Source organism: Lagopus muta, chromosome 20 (assembly GCF_023343835.1).
Source record: "Lagopus muta isolate bLagMut1 chromosome 20, bLagMut1 primary, whole genome shotgun sequence".
NCBI lineage: Eukaryota > Metazoa > Chordata > Aves > Galliformes > Phasianidae > Lagopus > Lagopus muta.
In genome coordinates, this window is record NC_064452.1 from 3,414,991 (window position 1) to 3,442,081 (window position 27,091).

Below are 27,091 nucleotides of genomic sequence, written 5' to 3' on the forward strand. Positions count from 1 at the left end.
TGTGCCCCATGTTGTTTGTAGCCTTGAAATTTGGCTCTTAAATCAAGGCTGATGGGTCCACTTGTTCGAGTTGATTCCTCTGTGAATGGGGGTCTGACTGTGGTGTAACTTCTGGGAAGTATAATCTGTAGTAATTTGGTGCTGTGATTCCTTCTGGAGTATGAACTTGAAAGGTCGTAATTACCTGTTGATTTATGCCTTGCTGCAATACTGTAGATGGAATTGCTGAAATCCTTGCCTTCAAATTTGGCTCTTTAAAGCTTACTTTTGGCCTGTTCCCCCTCTCCTTCCTCCCAGTTCTTTTCACACAGACTAAAATTTAAAAATGCTCCATAAAATTCTGAAGGTACCCTAAATAAAAGCCTAGGCAGTATTTTGGCTTGACAGCATTTCCTGCAGTATTTAATGTTTACGAATCTACTAAAAATAACAAAACACTTTTTAAAGATTTGGCCTGTCTTAAAATACCTTCTTTTTTAGTATTGAAAAATCAAAAGTAAAATGATTTTGAAGTGGCAAATGAAGTGTTTTCCCTGCTGAGGAGAACTGCTGCTTGTGTCATGTAGGCAAATAAATGTCTTCCCTGCCTCTCTCCTTTTATTTATTTATATATATTTCTTTAGAAATCTGAATTTTGTAATCCTATATCTTTATCATGGAGAATTAATATTAAATTCCAGTTCTTATCATCGGTTTCTCCAAGCTTGAATAAATTCACTGTGGATTGTTTTCATAAACTTCTGGTTTAGCTTTGCTTCAATTCAGTAATGTTTAGTCATTGTACTAAATTTGGCCAATGCAAGTGTTGCTGAGTCCATATGCATTGATGGGAGGAATTTTCCAAGAATCTGCAAATAACTTGTCTGCAGTCACTGTGTGTTTAATATGAATGCAGGGTTCTGGGTGTAACAGATCTCTGGTGAGGATGGAGGAGTGGGGCATTGGTGAGTGCTGAATTTGTATGGGAAATTTCCTCTTAGGCCCAGGAGAGTTCCAAGAGGACAAAGTAAACCTGTACATGAGGAGTGTTGGGTTGGATTGGCTCTGAGCTGATGTTGTGCTTGACAAAATCTGCGTTCATGCTGGAGAATGTGAATCTAAAGCATACCGATGTGTTTTACCCCAAACTTTTTCTGAAGCATCTGTAAAAGTGCTTCCAGCCAGTTGCATTCTGCTTGCCAGAAGTGGGGGAATGGATTTCTAAGGATCTCTGACTTGCTCATTTCTGCTGAGCGTGTGCTCTGTCATTGTGGGCTTGCTGTGGAATTGTAGGTTGGGGACGACAGCCTGTTGCCTCTAGGACAGCTCAGGCTTTCCCTATTTTAATGAAATTCTCCTCCCACTACAGACAATTTGGATCTGTTTTACTCTGCTCTTGTGTTTAGAGAAGGAAATTCAAAATCTGAAGCTTCTTGGTTTTCTCCTTTTATTTTCAAATAATGTGCTCATTTAAAGTGAGAACTGCCCTTTATATATTTCACTTTTTGAGCTCAAGTAAGGCTTTGGTGATCTGGTCTTGGTCTGTTTTTAATGTTTGAAGAAATGATTGTTCTGTAACACCAAACGCTTTTCATCCTGTCTTTTGTGCCTTTTGTATTCATTAACATCTGAAGTGTGTTTCCTTCAGGAATTTGCAGTTCCCGATTATCGCTCGTCTCACCTGGAAGTCAGTCAGGCAACACAACTCTTGCAGCAGCAGCAGCAACAGCAGCAGCTTCGGCGCCGGCCTTCTTTGCTTTCAGAATTTCACCCAGGCTCTGACAGGTTAGGATTCTCTTTTTTGACTTATGTGAAGAGGAATCTTTTATGTCTCTGCTTTCTGTGAAGTATAGTTTCTGAGTAGAAACATTTTGAGTTGCACGATTTCGCCTGAGTACATACATGACTTTATTCATCAGTGCTCCATTGCTGAGCAGCTGTGGTCTCTTGCGTTTGAGTGTTGTAGGTCTGCCTGGTTTTCATCTGCTGTGTAATTCCTTAGTTCCTTTGCTTCAATTACATTTGCTGCACAGACAGGAAGTAACAATCTGCTGCACCCTCCCTACAGAAAGCTCCTAGGATACAGCTGCATATTGCAAGCTTCTAAAGCTTTAGGCTAAAAGTATGCAAAATATCATCTTTGGATAATTTGATTTCACAAAATCAGAGTAACAAATGCAAGAATCATTAACAGTGTGAATATTACTAGTTGTATTTCCTAGATTACAGTGGGAATAAATTCTTAGGTTTGCATATTCAACAGATGGTATTTGTGTGCCTGGGTAAGAAATAAACAATGGAGCTAATTGGGTATTTGAGTTGCAGAAATTGTAGAACACCAAACTGTGGCACAAAAATGAGACTAAAGTATGCTGCTTTTGGCAAGAGACTTGACAGCTTCTTATCATTTGTGTTAAATACCCTTTTTGTGGGTCTGGTATAACATTCCTGTGTGTGTAAATGCATGCAAATGATCTGGGTCCAGTAGGTTAAGTGAGGACAGTTAGTGAACAGCTACAGTGAATCGTGTATTGTCATTTAGTGTCAGATTGGCAATATCCTCTTAGTAAAATAGGTTACTTTACAATCAATATTGAAGTCATTAATCTTACGTAGAGATGATGGGCTCAAGAAAAAGTTTTTGGTAGATATCAGACCAGTGTGAGATGAATTGGGTTGTAGAAAATTGGCAGGATTATGTGCTTGTTTAAGGGACAAGTTACTGTATGATCTGTGCACGTCAGTTCTTCAGTGTATTAGTATCCTGATGTACAAAGTCTAAGCAGATCTTAGTGGTTGTAACCTTCTTTCTTGGCCTTTTAGTACATGTTAATGCTAGGAGTAATTTCACACGCTGTATTAATTTTAGCAGCTTATTTTGGTTATATCACAGGAACGTAAATTCATAGAATGGTTTGGATTGGAAGGGACCTTTAAGGTCCCTGGTTCCACCTGCATTTTAATAGCATTTGACTATAGATCAAATTCCACATAAGCTCATGGTTCGTTTCAAGCATTCTGTGTATGTTCAAAATGATTTGATTGCAAAAATGAAATAATGGAGCTGTTGTAGCCATCTGTGCTCTATTGAATATAGTGCTATCTTTATCTCATGGATTTTTTATTTTTATAATTTGAACCAAAGCTTTGATTTGAACAATATCAGTGTAGCAGTGGTTTCTTTAAGCAGTTGCAATGATAGGAATGCATATAAACAGCATCTTTTAAGATTCAGCTCTTTTTCAATGGATTTTAACTATTATATTTTTGAAGACTGCACTTAGAAATGTTTTTCTGCTTTATTGTTCAGAAAGAGTTCTGCTAAGTTGTGTTTCCTGTACATTTGGTAAGGGTTGAGGAACAAAAAACACATTTGTTGCATAAAAATGAGTATTTTAATAGCTTATGATCTCTTCTGTGTATTAGGCCTCAGGAAAGGAGAACTGGATATGAACAGCAGTTTCATCCAGGTCCATCTCAGACAGATCATGATTCACTGGAATCTAAGCGACCACGTCTTGAACAAGTTTCTGATTCCCATTTTCAGCGTGTCAGTGCTGCTACTGTCTTGCCTTTAGTACATCCTCTGCAGGAAGGGTTGAGATCTGCAGATATTAAGAAGGTAAAGGCATTTCTCTCATAATACTGAAGGTGAAAATTGTGTGTCATGGTAAGCTCAAGTTTCTAAGCTCCTATCATTAAAGAAAGCATTTAGCACATGGATTCAGATTTTAAAGTAGAATATTTGTCTTGCATTGCCTTTACCACTCCTTTTATCAAGTAAGTAAAGCTGTCTGGGAAGTAAAGTAAAATTAGGATAGCACATTATCTCTTAGTAACTTGCTGGGCTGCATAGCAAAGATAAGATCAAAGGGGGCTGGAGAAACCAAATTAAGACATGCAATGTTAGCATGCTTGTATGTTACTGAATTTTTACCCAGGTACTACATGTAGAAATCTACTGTCTCAGTTTAGAAGTACGTCCCAGTGTTATCTTGAGAAATGGCATTTAGGCACAATCTTTTGGTTAGACTGGCTTGAGTGAGGGATGCATTTGCTAAGTTAGCATTGCCAGCTAAGCAGTTGCAGAGCATCATTTCTGAGGATGCAAATAAAATCAAGGTGCAACAGTACTGACATATGTCAGTGTGTTCTGTGTTCTGATGTTTTTTGGAAACACATGGGGGGAAAAAAAGCGACGAGAAAGCAAAGCCAAATGAACTGTGACCTGTCCTTTCAAAGCATCTCCACACATAACTCCAGATGTGCTCCTCTCTGATCACAGTTCTGTTCAAGTGCATCTTCATCAGTATATGCACAGAGTATTGAGGGTTGTCTCTTAAGTGACCCCCTACCTTTCAAAATAGAAGTTACTATTTATATTTATGAAGATGTATTTTTAGAAGGGAAATGTTTTGATCTTATTTTCATTTCATGATTAAAAATAATTAGCATTATGCTTCCATATTTAAAGATGGATTTTGAAATTGTAGTAACATAAATGAGCTGTCAATTGATTCTAAGATAATTAGAGCACTGATAATCTGAAATCTTAAACTTTATCTCTGCTGAAGAGCTACCTAAGCTATAAATAACTGGAAGTTCTTGTTTAATTCATGCATGCCAGTTTAGTTACTGAACACTCATTTGCATGTTATTAATATGACTGATTTTTCTCAATTCTGCCCCACCTCTTGTCCCAATGAAAGGACCCAGGTTTTGGAGGAAAGCATGAGGGACCATCTTCTCCAATTTCTGGTCAACCGTGTGGGGAGGACCAGAATGCTTCACCTTCAAAGCTGTCAAAGGAAGAATTGATACAGAGCATGGACCGCGTGGATCGTGAGATTGCGAAGGTTGAACAGCAAATCCTTAAGCTGAAGAAAAAGCAAGTGAGCATAGCAGACACTGCTGTTTTATCTGCTAGTGCAAAATATGTGGGAAAACTGCTGCTCTTGTGTTAGTGGTGATTTTTTTGTTTTTGGTTATGTGAACCAAAGGTTAAAAAGGAAAGGTTGTGTGCACAGTTTTCTTGGAACGTTTAAATAGATTGGATGCAATGTAATTTTAAACATCTTGAGACTAAGAGAAAGCCATGTAGAAACACCAAATGCAGATGACTTTGTTTTAAACTCTTGTTAGATGTCCAATGAAACAAGGGCACTGTGACTGTAATTTCAAGAATGACTGCTTGTTAAGGGGATGGCTGTCATCTCTCTTCTTCCATAGTTGTGAAAGTGGAGAATCTCTTGCACACCTTTTAGAGGAGAAAAAAAAAAAAAAAGAGAGAAAGTAGTAATAATGACACCTAGAAGTTTTTCTGTGTTGTAGATATATATGGGGATAATGTTTTCTGTGGGATGATAGGTTTGGTGTAACTGTTCTCTGAAGTTGTTGTTCTTGTTTAAAGTTAAATATTTGATAAAATACAGTGCTGCAGTGGCTTGAAGTGTCAAGCTGGAACAAGTCTGATTCAGTGCGGGTGAATCTTGTAAACAATTCAGTTTACTGATAGCTCAGAGTGGTCGTTACTGTCCCATGGACATTGAAACCATTTCATTCATAGTCAGTTAAAAAGAAGAATAACAGTGCAAACTGTTGATCCGATGCATATTTTATCTCTGGTGACTAATTACTGTAAGGGTAACATGGTGCGGATGGCTGATTTTCTTTCTTTGGTTTCTTAGCAACAACTCGAAGAAGAAGCTGCTAAACCACCAGAGCCAGAGAGGCCTGTCTCCCCTCCTCCAGTGGAACAGAAGCACCGCAGTATTGTCCAAATTATTTATGATGAAAATCGGGTAAGCATGTTTTTCAATTGATTGAGTGTAGTTGTGAGTCTTAACAAGTTTACTGAGAGCCATTAATACACTCCTCTGGGGCAGTTTTTACTATTTTTATTTTATAGATTTTTGTCCTCACCCTCTTTTTATATTATTTACTTCTTTACGTGAGAAACTCCTGCACAAAATCTTTGTTCTTGATGGTGAGATCCTTATTCTATCTTACAAACAGTGTACTGAAAATACATCGATGGCTGTCATCCCTAGACCTGTGTGTTGGTGTGTGTGTGTACATCTATGTATATTTTTATTTATGTGAATGTGTATGTGTGCCCACATATATATATATGTAGGTATTCACACACATACATATAGTGTGTGTGTGTGTATATATATATATATATATATATATATATATATAAATGCTTCAGGAATTTGTTTTGAATTCTTTCCTCCTCACTAAATACCAATGAGTTTGGATGAAGACCTGTCACTTAGATTAGCAGAAGGAAAAAAAAAAAACAAAACCTGCATAGGATTCTGTCCTTTCTTTTAAGACTCTGTTTTCTTATACTTAAAGTTGGAATCAGTGAACAAATATGAAGAAGTATCCAAGTGAATTTTGAGTTCGTTTTGCATAATGGATGAGTGAAGTACAGGAGCTCAGTAGTGTCAGCAGTGGTAGCAAAGTGCTTCCTGACCTTTTCCTTCTGGTAGTTTGAGACTGGGGAGTTGGATATCTGTTGTTTTTGAAAGTGCCAAGTGTTCCAAGCTTATGTGACTGGTAGACTTTTGTTTAATGTTTAATTACTCCATTTTATTTTGTAATTCAGAGGAATAGGTAGCTTCTCTCAGAGTAGAGCATTTTTGAAAATTTGAGATGGTAAAACACCAAACAAACAGCACAATACTAGACCATACGTAGTAGTACTGTGCCCTGGGTGTTCCTGTTCTCCCTTTCACCTAGTTTGTCTCTGAAATTTATGGTGTTTACCTAATACAGGAGGACAGTTACTATGTTACGCAGACTGATCTAACCAATGTCCAGCAATCACTTAACTACTGATGATGAAACAGTTCTGCTGTTTTAAGTCTCTTTCACACTAATGTAATTAAAAAGCATTAAAACCATATGATCACCTTAGAAAACTTTTTTAAGGTGAGTTTTGTGATGGGTAGTTGGCAAAACTGGGATGTATTTGAAGAAGCCTGGGTGGGCTGCTATCTTCCTTTGCTTGCCCTGATTGCTGGTGGCTTAAGAGAGTCTTGAAGTTACTGTTGCTTTCCCGTGTGTTGTATGTATCAGTGGATGGGAGGAAATCCATTTCTCTGTTGAGTGAGATGGAGTAGTGTGTCAGTGTGGTCCTGTGTTAGCTGCTTCTGTTCTTGTAGCTCTCCATGTAGTAACATCTGTAACAGGGGAAATACCAAGCTTGTTGCATTTATGAGTTCTCTTAGCACTTGGTTTGAGCTCTTGTTATCAGGCATTACTTGTACTGTATAATGGCAATGTCATTGAGACAATACAAATCCTATGTGTCAGTACCCACTATATTATTTTAAATGGTCATTAAAGAAACATTAGTCCATTCAGGCACGCAGTACTTCATTGGTATCTTCTACAGTTGGAATAAGAGGACAGTCTCCCCTTGGCAGCTTTCATCTTAAAAGCATGCAGTATGGGATAATTACTCTAATATTCAAATACAGTTGGCCAAATTTTGGTTGAAGTAATAGGATAGAGTTCAGTTTTATGTTTTTTCAAACCAAACAAACCATTTTAGCAGGGTTATGCTGTAACATTGCCTGGATATACAATTATTGTGTCCAGCTGTGAGTTCCAAAGAAAATCTCAAGACTTAAATTACATGTGAAATTAGAACTTAGCAGAACTCTTTCTAATAATAACTGCTTTGTGGATTAGTTATCCTACATTTTTCTTTGCAGGCATCTGCTTTTAGGGTTAGTGCATACAACTATTAGTGGGAAAGAAGCAAATGTGAATTAGTCTGCTGGATCTTTTCAGGCAGCCTTGTCTTCTGATAGAGGGCTTTGGGAAATTGTACTGGCTTGAAATGAATTTATGAAAGCCAACTGTGTTATCCAGTGCTTCCTCCTTTAGGACTGGACTTACTCTGGGGTCCTTGCCTAGCTTAAGGGAAAGAAGATCTTTGGCATGCATGTGCACTTTGGCATGATCTTTGGTATGCACATGTTGGTTAACAATTGCAGACTTTCCAGTTGAAGAATTTTTGTCCTTAATTCAGAAGTATGCTCTTATTTTTCTGTACACCTTTCCACACTTTTGAGTTGAGAGAGCACAGCAGTAACTGCAAAATTCAGGTAGAGGCTTCTTGATTCACTGAGGCAGCGCTGCAGAAGTAGGTGAAGGAAGATATAATGTGCTCAGGTGGGTATAGCAGCTGGACTGAGTGAAAGTTCAGAGACGCTTTTCACACATGAACTACAGAGGGCTTTGAGACCACATTTTAAAATTAAAAAAAAAAAAAATCTTGTTTACAGAAAAAAGCAGAAGAAGCTCACAAGATTTTTGAAGGTCTTGGTCCCAAAGTTGAACTGGTAAGTGGTCTGTTTTTGTTCTGTTTACTGTGTTGCCAGTGTAGCTTTCACATCTGTAATTCTGCTGTGGTAAACATGTTGTTCTGTGTTCACATATAAAAGAACATTATAGGGTGATTTAATCTTTTGGTTTGGGAAGGGAAAGGGTGGGACTTCTTGCTTTTCACTTGGTGCCTGATATTTTATATGAACTTGGAAATCCTGGGCCTGTCTATTTATCAGCCAAAAAATTGTTTGAATATCTCAGGTATTTGATAGTGGAATTGGTAGCATAGCTACGTGGGAGTGCAGATTAAATATATGTTGTTCTGTTGTCTTCTTGAAATTGCAAACAGTGCATTTTAAAAGCATATTACAAATGAAAGTTGTCTTCAGCCTGATATTCATCTTTAATTCTCAAGAAAGCAATTAATCTTCTGGAGTCTTTATTTTAACAAGAATATGTTAATGTATGTTTAAATACACTCGTGGTTTAGGGCTTGAGTGAGCTGGATGACTGGATGATTTTAAAAGTATGACTTTTAAAATAGATTTGAATCAGAGGTTGGGGTTGAAATAGAACTGCACTGAAGTAGTGTTATATACATAAATAGTTATAATGATCTAATTTAAAGTAATAAAATCTATGCTGTAAGTGTTGAGTATCTTAAACTTGTCACTTTGGGTTGCTGCGTCTCAGAATGAATAATTGTGAGCAGAATATTTTAATGCAGCTAAATGTATTCCATATACTTAAAAATTACGTGCTCTTAAAAGTACTAAGTTTATCTTTCTAATCCAAAATTGTAGCCACTTTACAACCAACCATCAGACACAAAAGTCTACCATGAAAACATCAAAACGTGAGTGCTTTAATATCTTCTTGTTGTGCCTTTTAAATGGTCTGGACTTAAAGATTCAAATTTTTAATTGCTGCTATTTCCAAATATGCCATGTACACTTTCACATGTACATCCTTCCAGCCCATGTAACCTTCAGACTTCTACATTGTAGAACAATGCTGCAAGGAAATGGCTGTATTTATTGCAGGCAATGGCAAACAGTAGCTTTGCGTTGTAGATTAAAGAGAAAAATAAGTCATAAAACTTATTTTAAGTTGGTAGCACTGGTATTTTTCAAAGCCTGAAATATCACACCTGACCTAGATGTGCCTTGTCAACTTTTCCCAAAGGTTCATGTTTCAAAGAACTGTTTCAAAAGTTACTGCTATCACAAAGTGGCAGGAGGCCTGACTTTCTCACTGATTTCATTCTGTACTGTTTCATGTCGAGGGCTGTGAGAATAGAGTTGCTGCTTGCTATGTTGATTTGCTGGGGCAAACAAAAATCGCCTACCTGAAATAAGCTGGTTGTCTTCTACCAATTTTTTATGGTTTTTAGGATTGAATTGCAGATATGCTTTTTTTTTCTTTTTTTCTTTTTTCCAAGGCACAAAATCTTTTCCAAACTTGCTTATTTTAGTACCTCTAGGAGAGCATCTGGCTTGAAACTGGGAGCTTCCATGTCTCTCTCAAGCCATCTACTAGATTATTTTCCCTCAGATAAAATACAGTGTAAGTTAAGTGATTGTTTTGTCAGGAATTTTCCCAGTTTTCTACCTCTGAAATTATTCTTTGTAGCAACCATCTGGCATCTATAATGCACGTGGAGTTGGTTGGGTAACTTTGAAGTTCTTGTATTGTATGTGGTTCACATCTCAAATTTTGTTTTCCAGAAACCAGGTGATGAGGAAAAAGCTAATACTGTTTTTTAAAAGAAGAAATCATGCAAGGAAACAACGGGTAATGCTATCATTTCTTATAAAAAGAGGATGTTGTCAGTTTTCTATCTAAATTCTTGGTGTATTTTATCCATTGTGTCATGTAAATTCAATTGGCTAGAAAAATGTCTTTAAACTAATTTTCTATCAAGTTATTTGAAAAGAAACTGTCAGTTCATAGCTGCTATTTGCTAATTATTTAACTGAAAACCATCCTAAAATGCAATCAGGAAAATACTGTGGATTTTCTTTTTTTTTGTCTTATTTTGCTTTTTCCCCTCTTCTCCTTTCCAATCTGCTCTTAGAGTATGAATGGGAGAAAGCCAGTGAAGAATCCTGAACTGTTTTGCCTGAACCCTCTTTCTTGTATAGTAGCTATGGGGTCTGAAAGAAAAGGAGCAGATCTGATTCTGAATTCTGACAGAATTTTTAATCAAATGTTTGCATGTTAAACACCAGTATTAACCTTGAGTACTGTTACAGCAAGTGCATGTTTTGGGTGATATCCCAAGGGTATTTCTGTTATTACATTTAGCAAAAGTTTAAATGTAAAAAAAAAACAAACCAAAACCCTAAGTCTATTCTGTTAAGTAAAAACTTGGTTCCTGGAGATGTGAGATTTCTAGAAAGGACTGCAGTTATTTAGTGTCATTGTGATGTATAAAAAAAGAGAATTAGTGTATCTTCCTCCAGTGTAAGTTCTGAGAACCATTCTATTGAAAACAGTTGTGTGTCATTTTCAAAATGGAAAGCCAGTGCTGCAGGAAGAATTTCTCTTAATTCCTTGAGCCTACCCAGTTTGGGGATACTGATCACTTAATTTATTTCTGTTTAGTTCAACCTTTGCTTTTGGAATTTAACAGGAACAGAAAATCTGCCAACGCTACGATCAGCTGATGGAAGCATGGGAGAAAAAAGTTGACAGGATAGAAAATAATCCACGCAGGAAAGCTAAGGAGAGCAAAACAAGAGAGTACTATGAGAAACAATTTCCAGAAATCCGGAAGCAAAGAGAACAGCAAGAACGATTTCAGAGGTATAAATGTGGATTTGGAACATTCTTGTACATCATCTCTTAGAACTCAGTTTTTAGAATTATTTATAATGACATTGTTTCTGCTTAAAGGCTATTTTATATGGTAATTCATGTTAGTGTTTCTTACTGTACAAAGTAAAACATTCTTTTGTTCTATAATTAAGTGCATTGTTCACCGTGTTTCATGGCATTGAGCACTAATTCTGCTTCTCTTTACTCCTAATTCTAGAGTTGGTCAAAGAGGGGCTGGACTTTCAGCAACTATTGCTAGAAGCGAGCATGAGATTTCTGAAATCATTGATGGGCTTTCTGAGCAGGAGGTGAGGCTATTGTCTATGCTTTGCTATCTGACTATGCAAAGGAAAGGTCTCTTTCAGAGGGTTTGTTTTGTTTTTTTTATTGGAAGAGAAACATTTTGGGGTGCTGGTTTGGGAGAGTCTATGCAAGCTTTGGCTTAAAACAAATCTGAGAAATACTTTTCTTTTAAGGATTGTGTTTCCTAATTGTACCCATCCTAGACCTACTCATTGTCCATTTCAGACATGTCACAACCTATTTGTTTTCACAGCTGTGTGAGACGTGAAAAGTCATCCATTCTAAAGCCCTGTACCATTTCATTTTTTTGTAATGAGACACTCTCTTCTTTTCCTTTAGCTGACTGTGTAAATTTTACTGCCCCAATGAACAACTTTTAGAAGAATTAAGAAGGCAACAGAAAGATGTTTCCAACTATCTGTGAATGTCTGCTGTGCTGGAGCTTCTATGAGTTGTGTAAATAGAGAAATGTAAACATTAATAACAACTTTTTTTTGTGTTTTTTACTTTTTCTTTTATTCTTTACCTATAGAATAACGAAAAACAAATGCGTCAGCTCTCAGTCATTCCTCCCATGATGTTCGATGCAGAACAGAGAAGAGTGAAGTTTATTAATATGAATGGTCTGATGGAGGATCCCATGAAAGTTTATAAGGACAGACAATTCATGAATGTCTGGACGGACCACGAGAAAGAGATTTTTAAAGAAAAGTAATGGGCTTTCTTATCTCTTCTTTTTACTGCATGCTGATGACAGCTGAACACCTATCTCATGAGTTAGACTGGAGTTAAACATGAGTTAAACTGGAAAAACTGAAGTTTTTGTGAACTATTTGATAACTTAGTTGGATGAATCATAGAATAGAATCATAGAATCACAAGGTTGGAAACGACCTATAAGATCATCTAGTCCAACCGAATGAAACACTGCAAGAAGTTCTAGACTGCTCTGTATGTCTTTCAATTGCATCCAGTTAGGCTGTACATCAGAAATTATTTTTAAAACACTTCAGTTTTTTTGATAAGGTGAAAATTAGAGGAGTATGTGTAGATAGACTAATCTAATTAGTCTACTAAATAGACTAATTTCAGTTGTAGAAATCAAGAGTTTGCTGATGGTGCAGATTGTTTAGAAGACTGCTTTGTTTACTTGATATGTATTATGTTGTTAAACTTGAGTAATTTCTGATTTGTAAAAGGTTTGTCCAACATCCCAAGAACTTTGGTCTAATTGCTTCCTACCTGGAACGAAAGGTAAGACCTTTTTGAATACATGTAGAGCCATGGGTGGGATCCCTAATTTTCTAAATGTAAGTTGTTTATTCCAGCATTATTTTATCAGCTTGGGAAAAATTGCAATTCTGAAAAAAAGTTCCTGCTTTGACAGGATTTTGTAGTGCTTGAACAGTTACACGATCAGCACAAGCAAGCATCTAACAAAAGTTAGTGGAGTGACACTATTGATAGCAGTAAAAGTAAATGACACTTGAATTAGTTTCGATTTACTTTACTTTTGAAGCTGAGAAGCTGCTTTAGTGATGTAAATCTTTAAGTAAGGGTATCATTTGATCTGCTATGCCACTGTGCTAACTCTAAGAAACCTTGCCTCCACAGTTCAGGTCAGTGAGATCCTACTGCTGGCTGAATTAGTCTTTAGAACTGACTTTGCAGAGATCATGTAAGAAGTAATGGAGAATTATGATTTGTTGAGACATGAGGATCTTGATTACTTTGGACTATTATTGTAAATAGAGGCTTTCACAAATTTGCAAACTGACTGGTATACATTAAACTGTGCCAACTAGGGTACCTGAGGGATATTATAAACACATGAGACTTGTATTTAGCACTGTGTAATTTTATGCATGGTTATATTTGTTACATTTGTACATGAATTTACTTTCCTACTGATGTAACTATCAAATCTTGTAGCTTGTAAACCTAGAGGATGAGTATTTTTAATGTTGGAGGAAATTAAGTAGTTACAATGTGGGGGTTTTCTTGCAGGTATAAAAACTTTTTTTTTCCTTTTCCATTTTAGAATGTTCCTGACTGTGTACTCTATTATTACTTGACTAAGAAAAATGAAAACTATAAAGCCCTTGTGCGAAGGAATTATGGTAAACGCAGAGGAAGAAACCAGGTATCTGGCACTGATATCTCACTTGAATATTGTTTTACTGTTTCATATTTATAGCTATCTTGATATCCTATACAGAAGGTATGAAGTGGAAAAGAAAGTTCCTTTTTTGTTCATTCTTACCTCCCTTTAAAATTAAGGAATCTGTCATTAAAGGTTTTTTGGTTAGTACTTAACTCTGTGCAGTATCTTCTTCCTTTGCACATTTATGACTGTTTTCAATGTCAACTCATTTTATCTGAGGACCCTGCCATAGACATGGAGGTCAAATCCATAATTATTAAATTCCATGGTGGAGCCAACAGAAATAAGGTTTCACATGTGACTTGCAGTGGAAAACATATAATCACTTTGTAATGGCAGTGCTTGTCAAAAAGCAGAAATTAGTAGTGATAGTTTCTTGGTGGTCAGGCTCAAAGTCAAACTGGAACTTAATAGCAAGAAGAAAGAGACAAATTTAATGCATGCAAATTAAAAATTCTACTGATTCTGGAATAATTCACTTGGAAGTCTTGGAAACCTTTGGAAGGGTTTCCAAGGGGAAAGAACAGCATATTATGAAGAATATATATGTTTGTTAGGTTTCTGGGTTTAATGTGGATATTAGGAAAACAAAAATGCTGAGACTTGTTTAGAAAAAGGGAGCAATGCTGTATATTCACTGTCATCGTGTTTTGATTTTCCTTTGCATCTAACAGCATTCTGAAAATAGAATAAAAGAGTAATGAGGTTAGGAAAGAAGGTCATGTATGTGCATATCCTCTTATCTAATAATAAGTCCCAGGAAGTGTAATGCAACTGCAGCTGACAAATTGATCCTGTTGGCTAAAAACAGTATTCTGTGCTTCTATGGAGCTATTGCATTTAAGCCTTTTTAACATATTGTTTGATATTCTGACAGAAGAGACTGTGCCAACAAGGGCTGATTTCTCTGTAGCCCCACAAATTATGGGTTGATGGGAGAAAATAATTTCATTATGTAAAGGACTTGGCAGTTAGCCTGGGTAGAAGCTATGGCTATGGTAGTGGTTGGAAGTAAATGAAATATGCCCTGTATTTTACCAGAACTTACATTAGACTTCTTCAGTTTAATAATAAGAAAAATGTATTTCTGTGTGACTAGTGATGGTAAAAAAAAAATAAAAAAAATTCAATTAAGATTGTATAGAAAATACAAAGAAGATGAAAATAAATGAGATTTGTCCAGAATTTGCTGTAAGAACCAAATACACGTATTGCTGCTGTTTTAAGTGGTTTAGTTTTAGAGTTCAGTATAAAATGAGTTTGGCATGGTGATAGTACACATATGTTAAGTGATGCCTTTGCCATACGGTGTTCTCTGTAATAAGAGGTGAGGAGACATAACTGGCTCCATCTGTATCACAGCATAACTTTAAGTTGTGAAGTATTCAGAAGATCACAACTGTGTTTAACAGCATTGCTGCATTTTAGAGTATCAAAACTGGTAGAATCAAAATTTGAACAGATTTCTCCGTCCATAAATTACTTTCCTTGAATAACGCTTATAAACAAGAAAGATTTGAATTACAGTCTTGTACAAAAGTGCATACATAGATTTGTGACCTCAGCTAAAAGGAAGATGAAGGTGCTCCTGCCTGGCTTTGTGACTTCTCCTATGGATACCATCCATACGTAAGTCGCAGCACATACGTGGGTTGGAGCACTGGAGCTGCTGAAATTGGTTTTTAGACTCAGGTTACTCAGTCTTTGAATTTTATCACTTGTGGATCTTATTTGCTAGTTGTTGTTCCACATTAAATACAACAGCAGATCAATGGACAGCTGCTGCGTGGACTTAAGGTGTGCTCTGCAGTAAGGATACAGATAAATGTCAGATAAATGGTGACTGCTATAGCATACTTGGAAAGACAAAGAAATACTATGAATGTGCCAGATGTGAACACTTTTACTGTTTCTTGAAGCTTAAACTCAGGAGTGTTACAGCTGGTGTTTAGTAACCCTGAAGTAAAGAGTCATATTTCTAGTTCTTAATTTTATTGATGATTGATTAGTGACATCTATGTAAACTAGTTAAAGAGGACTTGAGAGTGTTGAAGTGCTTTGCTTGCCAGGACTCTTCCTTGTGGCTGCAGACTGTAATTAATTCCCCCTGTCCCTCCCTCACCCCAGCTTTGTTTGAAGCTGATCTTTCTCCTATCTGAGTGGCAACCTGAAACTTCCTTGCTGATTGGCAAACACAAGGTGTGAAGATTTATGATGTGCTCTGAGATACGCTTATGCCAATAACAGGTGCTTCAGCTTAAGCTCTTCAGAGTTCATATATTTTTATAAAGTAGAAGGCAAGCACATAGAATGTTGCAGTGGAGATATTAATCATGGTAACAATGTTGAAATCATTGAGAACTTTAGTGAGTACAGCCTGACTCAAATTTCAATGGAGGCTTATGCTTACAGAAGCTGACTGCTAGGTTAAGGCATATAAAGTTAAGAGATGTAAAGCTTAGTGGATTCTGATGTACATTTGTCCTTGAATAGGCTTAGAAGGATCTCGTTATAAAATGCTGCCTAAAGTGTCCCAGAATGCTCACAGAGGTGAGGAGGGTGGTGTGCCTTAAACCGAATGTAAATTATAAAACAAAGTGCAGATCTTTAACATAGTATTAAAAGGAAGCGTGGCTGTAAGATCGAAGCCTGACTGTACGTTTTTGGCTGTTTGCAAGTCGTATTCCAAGTTTTGTTTTAGGAGGGAAAAATAGCTGCCCACAGGAGGTTTGAGGGTTGTTGTTTTGCAAGTTGGGAGTTGATGGAGCGAAGAAGTCGATGTTTTTGCACTGGTTTCATTACAGATGACTCCTTAAATAGCTCATTGAAAGGAGGCTCTGAGTAAAGCTTCTCACTGACATTCAGCAGCAAAGCAGCAGCAGGGCTGCGATTCTGTGGCTGCCTGCTCAGCAGTGTCTGCAGGCTGTGCTTTGCAGCAGGTGGCCCAGCCCGGTGACCTGACTAGACAGAAATTCGCTGTGCTCCTGCGGCCGCCAATCAGCCGAGCTGACGGGATCGCCTCGTGTGACCCCGGTGAGATTAGAAGGTTGTATGTGAGATGGGCAACTCTTCTGCGGGCAGCTTAAGTGGCAGAATGACACAATTTCCTGGAATAAACATGTTGCTGGGTCAGGCAGCTGCTGCTCGAGAGCCGTGTGATGTCGGTGCTGTTGGGGGTTTTGTCCTTTTGAATCTTATCCTGAACTAAAGCCCGTCCCCTTCTCTGGATAGTAAAAGTTTTAATCAACAGATGAATGTGCAGGTACGTCGCTGACTGAGGCTTCAGCTGTTTGAAGGTTTGTGTTTAACCTGCCCTTGACCTATCGATTATGCATGTTAAGAAAATTATGATATCATATTAACCAAATGGCAAAAAGAGCAGAGGGTTTTCAGCAACTGTTTTGGGATTAGATTAAATGTAAAATACGGGGTTTTTCTTCTGAAAATGCAGATTTTAACTCCTCGTTTTCAAGGCTGCTCTGTGTGGGGCAGTGGAAATAATTTACCTTAGTACGTGTCTCTGGCATCTTCTGTGAAGGAATGTTTTGGATCACGAAGTAACGCTAGTATCTTAGGTGCTACTAATTTGCAGGATAATAATGGTTAGTGTTCGGGCTTTCTGCTCCAATTCACGTTATTAAAATGTCAAAAACAAGCCCTTTTCTTGACTATTTCCAGCTTCAGCTTTGCTGATGAAACAGTGACACCTGCTGCTATGCTTTCAAGAAGGTTCTTCAGTAAAAAAAGCTTATTTTGAGGAATATTTCAGTGGGCTATCAATTACTGAATGGCTAGCTCTAAACCAGCTATCTTCTAGATCCCCGTCCTTGACTTTCTACAGATTTCCCAGTGTATGTTTGGCATTTATGTGAAAGGTAGCCCCATATAAAATTAGCTGTATGTAAATACTACACCTACTTTGCTTTTTAAAGTAGATTTGCCGAGTGTAACACCCAGCAAGGAGCAGCTCTGTTCTGCACAACACAAATGTGAGTGGAAAGCCACCACAGTGCGGTGGTTCTTTGGCATTGGGACTCTGGCGGAGGTGGTTTGTTTAACCCATTCAAGCTCTTTCAGTGTGAATTCCTGCTGATGGTTCCCTCTGTGTGGCTATTTCTGAATCCCCTCTCTCTGTGTGTGCTGTAGTTTCTTATGAAAACATTTAAACTGTAATCATTTATTTAAGTTATGTTATGAAAACACATTTTCAGAGAGGAGGAAGAGAACTTTTTTTTTTAATTCTTCCCTCTCCCCTCCTCACCTCTGGCTGGAGTTGTTCCTGCTCTAACTTGTCTGCAATCTGAAGCTGGTGATTTTCCCAGTTTTGATGTATCGTGCCTAATACAGCAGGCTTGGATTTTCTTGTGGCACCTGGAGGATCACCTTGTTTTAGATAAGGCTCAGCATGAACATCTGGATGCAGCATTAAGCTCTGAATACTCTTGTGGTCTTGCTGGCTTTTGAGGCCCATCAGGAGAATTCACTCACTTGCCATTGTTTGCATGTGGGGATTCTGTGAATTTTGGGAGTGGGTTACATGATTTATTTTGTGACAGCCAGCTGCTGCTTGATGCTTTCATCGGGAGAGGAAGGAATATCCAGCACTGATGAATTTCTGCCTTCATGACTTGCTTGAGAAGCATAAGATGTGTTTGTCATGTGCAGGTTGAGCACTGTGGATTGCAAAAAGCAATATGAGGCTCTTTGTCATGCTTAACGAGACTTGTGGCCTGTGTGGCAAAGTTCAGTGCTGCTGAACTGACCAGCATTTTATCTGGCTAGCAGTCAGTGGTTTAAAAAGGATCCAAAGGGAAGTGTTCTTCATTAATGCTAATAAATACTTACCAGCTTTACTTTCTATCTTGACCAGTTCAGGTCAGAATAGCTGAGGTCTTCAGAGTGCTGAGAAGCAATGTACTAGAAGGACAGAATGCTAAAACTTAAGGAAGTTTCTTCAACAGCCATATTTAATATATTTTCCTTAACATATTATTTTTCTGTATGAGTATTTCTTATTTTCTTTATGCTTTCTTAGAACATCAGGGGATATTTGGCTTGCTTAATGCTATCCTATAGCTAACAAGTGAATCTGATAGGGAACACCAAGATATTTTTTTGTGTATGTGTGACAGGTAGTAGCAAAAATAATGGCACGTATTCTCATCACACTTCTGAGACTTCTTAAAAATTAAATTTTTACTTTCTAGCAGTGGTAAAATTCCATGCAGTCATATAAAGTAACAGGCATTTCTTCCATTAATTCCTGATTTGGAATAGATTATATCTTCTGGAAAGTTTAAATCAAATTTATGTGCTTTCTGCAATGAGATTTTCCCACGTAGCAGACATCTGGATTCACTCTGAAAAGTGAGTGTCCCTTAATGCATAAACAGTATTTTGTGCTGTTCTCTGTAGAGCAATAACAGGTAATGGTAATTACCTTTTGCCTTTTGTCAGTACTTAAGTACTTGCAGAGCTATCATCTCAATACAGGTATAGCATTTAAAAAAAAATAATCTGAACTGTAATTTTCCATCTACTCAACATAAATTCACTAGAAACAAGTCTAAATTCCTGACCCAGTTTTACTGTTACATTGACAGATGTGTGGTGATTATAGCTTAAAATATAATTTGCAAATGGAATAACATCAGTTTGTGGTGCTCTGAGCTTCTGTTCCTTGGTGTGTAAATTGTTGTTTAAAACATGTACGTTCTGTTTTATTTCAGCAACAAATTGCTCGTCCTTCTCAAGAGGAAAAAGTAGAAGAAAAGGTAGAAGAGGAAAAAGCAGAAAAAGCAGACAAAAAAGACGAGGAAAAGAAAGATGAGGAGGAAAAGGATGAGAAGGAGGAATCTAAGTAAGTATATGTACAGAAAATATACTTAATCTAGATTGCAGTAACTTTTATGCAGTTTTTTTTTAATAGAAAACAGATAAGGTTCAGCATGAATGAGTCCAGCAGTGACATCTTGTTCCTATTTAGTTCTTATGCATCAAACAACATAGATTAATTTGTTTTTTTTAACTAATCAGACTGTCCATAACTACAATCTGAATGAGTATAAATAATAACTTTATTTATATTTATCTTTTTTTTTTTTTTTTTAAACTATTCTCAGAGAGAATACCAAAGAAAAGGACAAAACTGAAGTTGCCACAGAGGAAACGGAGGAAAGGGAGCAGGCCACTCCTAGGGGCCGCAAAACTGCCAATAGCCAAGGTCGTCGTAAGGGCAGAATCACCAGATCAATGACAAATGAAGCTGCACAAGCAAATGCTGCTGCAGCTGCAGCCACTGAAGAGCCACCACCGCCTCTTCCACCCCCACCAGAACCTTGTGAGTAGCATTGATGGGACACTTGGGGACCCATCTGTGGTCATGCTCATCACTGACATAGGAGCGTGTTCTATACATGGAGTACATTTTGGGATTGTTTTCAGTATTACATCTTTATTCTTAGGCCTGCTTATAATTTTATGACCATTTGTTACTGTTAAATTTCATAGGTGCATCTGAATGATACAGTTGTAGTCAGATGACTCTCAAAACCACATATGGTAGGAGCCAATTAAGATTTTGCGTTAACTACTTTTTCTGTTTTTCAGAGTTATTGATGGATGCATGCAGATCCAAATGCTTTTGGCAGAGGTTGACTTATAGGCTGTAGCTCATAGAATTTATTTTAAATAAATAAGTAGACTTCGTATTTGAGTATATTGGGGAGTTTCATAATCTGAAAGAGATCCCAGCAAGTTGTTTTTGTTATCATTTCTGCATTAGATGGCAAGAGAATTCTTTAAAATAGAAATGTTACTCCCTTGGCGTGTTAGAAGGGAGTACTCTAACTCTAGCTGCATTTCTGACATAATTTGTGGTGGTGCAGAAATACTGGCAAACAGAATGCTTTGTGACAGGTCAGTAATTAGCCAAGTTGGTGTGGCTTTTTTTCCTTCACTGCTGTGCTGTGGCAAACATCAGTCTTAGCTCTCCAGCTGGGTAGTTACTGGCAGCTGCTCTTACAGAATTTAACAACCTTTTCTGTTGCTCAAATTTTCTTCACATCCTAACAGAGAAAGTAGGCAAATGAGTTCTTTAGCTGTAAATATCAGTAATTGTGAGAAACACTTTTTCTCAGTTGACTGTTCTTTTTTTGTCAGCTTCTGGAAAATGGCAATAGTTACTTTTTTTTTTTCTTTGTTTTTACAGGATTTTCTGGAAAATCCAGAATAGCTTTTCAGAGGGTCAGATCCTCTTTGTAGCATCTTTCTTGTATTGTTAATGGAAGTTGTTGGAAAGTCCACGTTGTATGCTGTTTGTAATGGCAGATTTTATGAAAAGGAAATGGAGGCTGTTGCCACTTAATGCCATTCAGAAACAGAATGTTGTTGAATCCAGAGAAGTAAATGAAAAGGATTTTGCCATGAATCATAGTTTCCTTCTTGTTTTTGTTTTCACTGTTCTTTTATTTTTCTGTTACTCAAGTAGAAAACGTAATCAGTACAAGAATAGTAGATTTGATAACAGCTAATTGTTGAAAAACCATTTCAGTCCATTCCACAGTAGTCAATGAAATAAGGTGGAAACCACTCTATAGCATCTTGGATTGTGAGAAAAGTGCCAAACACCTTTTAAAGAAGCTACTATGTTATGTCTCCCTCCAACAACAACAAAATACTGCTGGTTTGTTTTACCTGAGTTGATTATATGCTTGGGTTTATGAGGTCAGGGTTAAATTACAACTGAGAATCAGTTTGTTGTTTTTTTTATTGTTGTTGTTCAGCCACTGCAGTAATCAACATGCTGAAAACGTAGACAATCACGTGAGCAGTAAGAGTGCAGAAAGTTCTTTTGTGATTTTAGAAGAATATAGCATGTTTGCATTACTGTAACATCTAAACTTACGGAACCCTGGTGGATAGAAAGGAAAGAATGGATCAAAAGAGGAAAAGGGGCCCTGCTGGGAATGTATATTTCTGTCTTGGCTTAATGAAGACTATTTCCCAGCGACAAGAGCAGCTTTCCCATGTGTCTTGAATAAGCCTTACTGTAATGGATTATGGGATGCATGCCATAATAGAAACTCTTGTTCTTTTTTTCTGATCCACTATCATTTGCTCTTTCAGCTTCTTCAGAGCCTGTGGAGACATCCCGCTGGACAGAAGAAGAAATGGAAGTTGCTAAGAAGGGTAAGCTTTGTAAAAATTTGATTTACTTCTGATTACTGTATTTACTGAACTATTGAATGCTTCCTCCTGAATTCTGTAAGTACTGTGATTCTGTGCAGCACTACACTAAATGAATTATTTGAAATTTGCTATGTTTTTGTGTTTACAACTTACAAAAGTTTCTTTTGTGCGAGATGCGAGACAGTCCTCTGACAGAAAAGTCAGTGTGTTTTGTAAGCTGTCTATTCATTTGACAGATAATGTTATCTCTAAATATTACCCATAAAACCAGTGTTTTCACAGAAGTATTATGTATTAGCAACAGCAGAGTTAAGTCTGAAGGCTTCATTAGCAGACATTTTGATAGACAGTTTATTTTCCATCCCCATAGTTAGTGGTTGCATAAAGATTCTCACTGTGATAATTTGTAAGGACAGCAATACTTCAGTACCTTCCTTTCCAACTGCTCGTGTTGCTCAATTTATGAGGGTTTGGATCTCTGAATTACTCATTATAGCAAATATCTGTTTTCTTTATGTCTGAACAGGCCTTGTGGAACATGGCCGCAACTGGGCAGCAATTGCCAAAATGGTTGGGACAAAAAGTGAAGCTCAGTGTAAAAACTTCTACTTCAACTATAAAAGGAGACATAACCTGGACAGTCTCCTTCAACAGCACAAACAGAAGGTAAATATAGTGGACATTGCATATTTTGCAGAGAAAAATTTAGGATCTCTGAAGTCATTCATTGCACTTCACTAAAACTGTTCTGCAGTCACCATGTGTTTCCGTTTCTGTTTTTGTGTTGTGGTGTAAATCTAGAGAAGGCAACTGATGCTCACTGACCTGTGATAGTAATCACTTAATGCTTTAAAATACAATAGAAAATTGTCTATTGGATGGCATGCTTAAGCTTGAAGAATTCCTAAGTGTTTTTATTTGTACACCAGCAACTATAGATAAAGTTCAGGGCATGGCTATGGAAAAGTTACCTTGAAATATGTCTCAGTGCACAGTAAGCACTGACCTTACAGAACAGAGCAACAGTATTAATACAAGAGCATGAGCTGAAAGTTCTGTGGCATCTGAAGTGGAAGTTGGTATCCTCTACGCTGTAGTGTCCTAGTCTTCTCTCTGCTGAAGTGAAGAGCATTGGTTTCTCTGTTTGCTGCAGTAATTCCTTTTTTCCCCTAAATGTGTATGGAGACAGTGGTTTGTTCCCAAACTTACTTTTGGTCAGGAGCAGCAAAAGCTGTACAGAGCTTGAAAGAATATGTCCTTGCAAATGAGTCTGTACTAAAGAGATTCTGTGCCTTTCATTTCAACCTGAGGTTAAGAAATGAGACTGCATCTAGAAAGAAAGAATACTTTTAAATTTTCAGTACGTATAAATGCCATGTATTTATCAGTCCTCACGAAGGCCCCGTGAAGAGCGAGATGTATCACAGTGTGAGAGTGTAGCTTCGACTGTGTCAGCTCAGGAGGATGAAGACATCGAAGCATCTAATGAAGAAGAGAATCCAGAGGACAGTGAAGGTAACTTCGTGGGAAGGGGGCGCCCATGTGCACTGGAAGGGAAAGGTGTTGATCAGAAAGCTGTACTCCATTTCATAATGTCGTACTCAAACAGTTGATTTTCAGCTTTTGGAACTTACTTCACTAGTTGTACGTGGAGAGGAAAAATTGTTTTTGGTATTGAGCAGTCTGAAAATTGAATCAGATCTTTGCTAGTCAACGCTCTTAGGGCAATTGTCTTGTGTTTCGCAGACGTATATTTCATCGTTGTAGTAAATACTAAGCAGCAGTTAACTGAAGCTTAGTTGGATCTCATTTAATGTTGAGTCGATTCTAAAACTTTGTAATTTTCAGGTGCTGAAAATAGTTCTGATACTGAAAGTGCTCCATCTCCAACTCCAGCAGAAACTGCTAAACCAGCTGAAGAAACTCCATCTGAGAGTGCTGCTCCAAAAATGACCACTGAGGCGGCAGCAGAACAGGAATCTACTGTTAAACCTGCAGCCAGCACATCTCCCTCTGTAACATCCCAAAGTGTATCAACAGCTGAAAGTCAGACCTCTGAGCCACAGGTTAAGGAAGAAATAAATACTGAAGCTGAAGAACCTATGGAGGTTGACAGTAGAAGCCATCCAGTTGAAGCTAAGCCTGTGCTTAATCTTCCAGTGCATACCAAAGTTGAACCTGTAGAGACTGAAATGAGGCTACCAGAAAATATTCAAGTAAAAATAGAGAGTGATACCAAAGAGAGAGAGGTGGAGAAACCCAAGGAGAAGTCAGAACCTGAAGAAATGGATTATAGTTTGTCACAACAGGTTAACTCAGCAAGACAAGAATCCCATTCAGATAATGATTCGAGTGCCACCTGTAGTGCTGATGAGGAAGTTGATGGAGAGCCTGACAGACAAGGGTGAGTTTAACTATTTAGCATTCAAGAACTTCCGTATTTAAAAAGCTGATATGGTTTTACTTAGTGATTAAAAATTGTCATCAGTAGTGACATTTTTGAGCTCTTTGCTCATCCATGCATGCTTCCCATTATTTTTGCCTGAATTCTTAGTTGGGATGCTTCACTCTTGAGCTTGGTGACGTTACCTGTCTCTGCTCTCCCTTTAGTCCTGATCCATAAGTGCTCTTACGAGTTCTGCTCCTCATCCACCCCAGTGTGTTCTGTTGGTGAGATTCCTCTGTAACCATAGCGTAGCTTCAGAGCTGATGCCTCCTCTATGCCAGTGGTCTTAATATACACACTGTACCAAGGATAGCTGTTAAATGTCAAAAGTATCCAGTGTCATTGTGCTGCATGTGCTGTTTTGAAGAGTGCAGTTGATGGTGTTTCTCTCTGCCTCTTCAGACATCACAAATGCATTAGGTCTCTGGGTGGAAATTCTGTTATACACTACTGTTTATGTATAGATCTTGCACTTCCCACCTGTTTTTTTTCAAGGCATTCTTTATAAAGAAGGTTACACTCTTGTAATACTGTACATATGGAAACTGCATACATAAATATATAGTTCTGAAGATTTTGTACACTTGTTATTTCGGTGACTCTTACAACACAGAAAGATCTGTTGCTTATTCTACCTGATGTACTTTGGGACAAACAAAACATAATCTTTATTTTGTTTATCTGATGTTGTCCAGCATGTTGAATCTTGGTCATTTTGGTGATACTTTTTCCCTTCTTTCTCTCTCTTTTTCCAGTATCTTCAGGGAGTCAAAGCCCTCATTGTTAAACCCAGCTGGATCAATACTGGTGTCACCTACAATAAAGCAAGGGCAGATGGACCTACAACAGCTTCACCACCGAGCAGCTGTCATACCACCTATGGTATGGGGATGTTTTAAGTGGTGTTTGAAGGAATATTTGTTTTCCTGATAGCTAGTTTCAATGCTAAAGCAGCAAATAGTTTTGAAACAAAGAAAGAAATACATTGTTTACTTTGTTATTGTGTTACTTTTCAAGAGTGAATTAAATGAAATAGAAACAAATATACAAGTATTGGCCTGAAAAGAGAAGTAGACCATTTGAAGTGCTCATGCAGACTGTACCCCTGGTGCAATGGGGCCATTGAACAAGATGGTTACTTCAGGAAATACTTAGTATTAAGTTGCCAATTGTGAGCATCTTCCCCTCTGTAGGTTTCTTGCAGTCCCTGTACTGTTCCTGTTGGAACACCAGTGAGTGGTTATGCTCTCTATCAACGGCACATTAAAGCAATGCATGAGTCAGCACTGCTGGAGGAGCAACGCCAGAGGCAGGAACAGCTGGACATGGAGTATCGAAGCTCTGTGAGCCCGTGTGGCACTTCCAAAAGCCCTAATGTTGAGTGGGAAGGTAGGTTTTACATCTGTCGTGGAAGTAATTCTACTGTATGTCACATGTTCACCTCTGCCTCATTTAAGAAGGAAAATTTAACGTACTGTTGATTAATTCCTGCTTTCTTAAGGATTTTCATTGAAGGAGCCAGTCTATTGTAACAGGTCCTGCTACAGTTACAGGGTTAGGGAGCTACCTTGTAACCTCACTGAATAAGGCAAATTGAGCTCCCTTAGGGTGAGGTCAGAATTTAGTGTTCAGAAACAGCTGAGCAGATGATTGTCTTTATGCAAGAATTGTGCATATTCAGTGGAAGCCCCAGTTCTTCTCTGTAAGTGTTACCTCTGAATGCCCAACGTTCTTTACTGGAGGAGGAAGCAGTCCAGAAAATGCATTGTAACAGGGAAACAAAACCAGTGAGGCACCAATGTACTGAGCACTGCAAAGTTAGAGATATCCTCATTGATTGATTCATGCATTGATTTAATATCCTTGTGCGTCGTGTCTGGTGGCTCCACAACGTTAGCAACATGAACTGCTGTGTTCTTTGTGCTCTGAGTATTTTATATTTAACATGTGTGAGTTTAAAAAATATGCTATGAAAATGCTTTGTCTTCATTATTTTTACCTAAAAAGAAGGAAACATACTTTTTTTTCCCCCCTGTTAAAATGATGAGAAAGGGAGCTTTTACACTGAGAGAGTGGGTATAAGGTTGTGGTTTTTGGAAGCTGCTTCTTTAGGTGCAAAGTCAGGGTTTGCTCAAAACCTTTGCTCAAGTACCATTTAGCTAAAATATTACCTCAATAAATCTTGACGTTGGCAGTACTGTGTTATAAACTGTGGGAAAGTTCTAGCATGAAGTCTGCCCACAAAAATCAGGAGTGTTACTGAAGTAGTGGGGGGATAACGTGGTTAATGCAAATGGGTTCAACAAGCCTGGACGTTTTCATCTGCAAATTAAAGAGGCTGACTTGTCATCAGATCATTACAGTAGCTACTTCCTAAGATACATTCTGCATGCAAGTTTGTCCTTCCACTCTTGTATGTTGGAGGGAGCATGTAGTCTCTGTAAAAATCATCAGGAATTTCAGCTGGACTGCAGGACCTGCTGCTGAACTGGTTATGACAGTTAAGAGGTGTAAAGGCACCAAATGCTGTTTTTTTCACAAAGTTTGAGAGTTGTTCAAAATTTTGTACAGACCTAAGAACATAATAAATTAAGTTGCACCTTTAATCTAATTTTCTAATTATTTTGGAAAGCAACCTGATACCTATGTGTAACTTAATTAAAAAAATCTTGAAGTCTTTGCCAAGGACAGTATTCTAGAATGAATTTATGTATGTATATGTGCACGTTGATTTTGAAACAAATGCATGAGTCTGAATTATCTAAAAGATAGCAGTGCTAAATACACTCACCGTCTACTGGTTGCAGTGCTTACTTGTTGTAAGCCAGGAAACTGACACA

General features: G+C 37.7%; 1 protein-coding gene across 7 annotated transcripts in view; it reads left to right on the top strand.

The window, feature by feature from the left end:
* Positions 1-27,091, top strand: part of NCOR1 (nuclear receptor corepressor 1) — a 56,376-nt gene that overhangs the window by 13,374 nt on the left and 15,911 nt on the right. For all 7 annotated transcript variants that reach the window (XM_048967203.1, XM_048967205.1, XM_048967207.1 and 4 more), the window contains exons 3-22: positions 1,628-1,764; positions 3,406-3,601; positions 4,689-4,871; positions 5,667-5,780; positions 8,286-8,342; positions 9,132-9,184; positions 10,056-10,122; positions 10,964-11,136; positions 11,366-11,456; positions 11,984-12,162; positions 12,651-12,705; positions 13,493-13,594; positions 19,345-19,475; positions 19,738-19,955; positions 21,743-21,805; positions 22,332-22,471; positions 23,194-23,320; positions 23,654-24,209; positions 25,007-25,133; positions 25,445-25,640. In XM_048967203.1, coding sequence (XP_048823160.1) covers positions 1,628-1,764; positions 3,406-3,601; positions 4,689-4,871; positions 5,667-5,780; positions 8,286-8,342; positions 9,132-9,184; positions 10,056-10,122; positions 10,964-11,136; positions 11,366-11,456; positions 11,984-12,162; positions 12,651-12,705; positions 13,493-13,594; positions 19,345-19,475; positions 19,738-19,955; positions 21,743-21,805; positions 22,332-22,471; positions 23,194-23,320; positions 23,654-24,209; positions 25,007-25,133; positions 25,445-25,640 — 2,965 coding nt within the window. The remainder of the gene's footprint in view (positions 1-1,627; positions 1,765-3,405; positions 3,602-4,688; positions 4,872-5,666; positions 5,781-8,285; positions 8,343-9,131; positions 9,185-10,055; positions 10,123-10,963; positions 11,137-11,365; positions 11,457-11,983; positions 12,163-12,650; positions 12,706-13,492; positions 13,595-19,344; positions 19,476-19,737; positions 19,956-21,742; positions 21,806-22,331; positions 22,472-23,193; positions 23,321-23,653; positions 24,210-25,006; positions 25,134-25,444; positions 25,641-27,091) is intronic.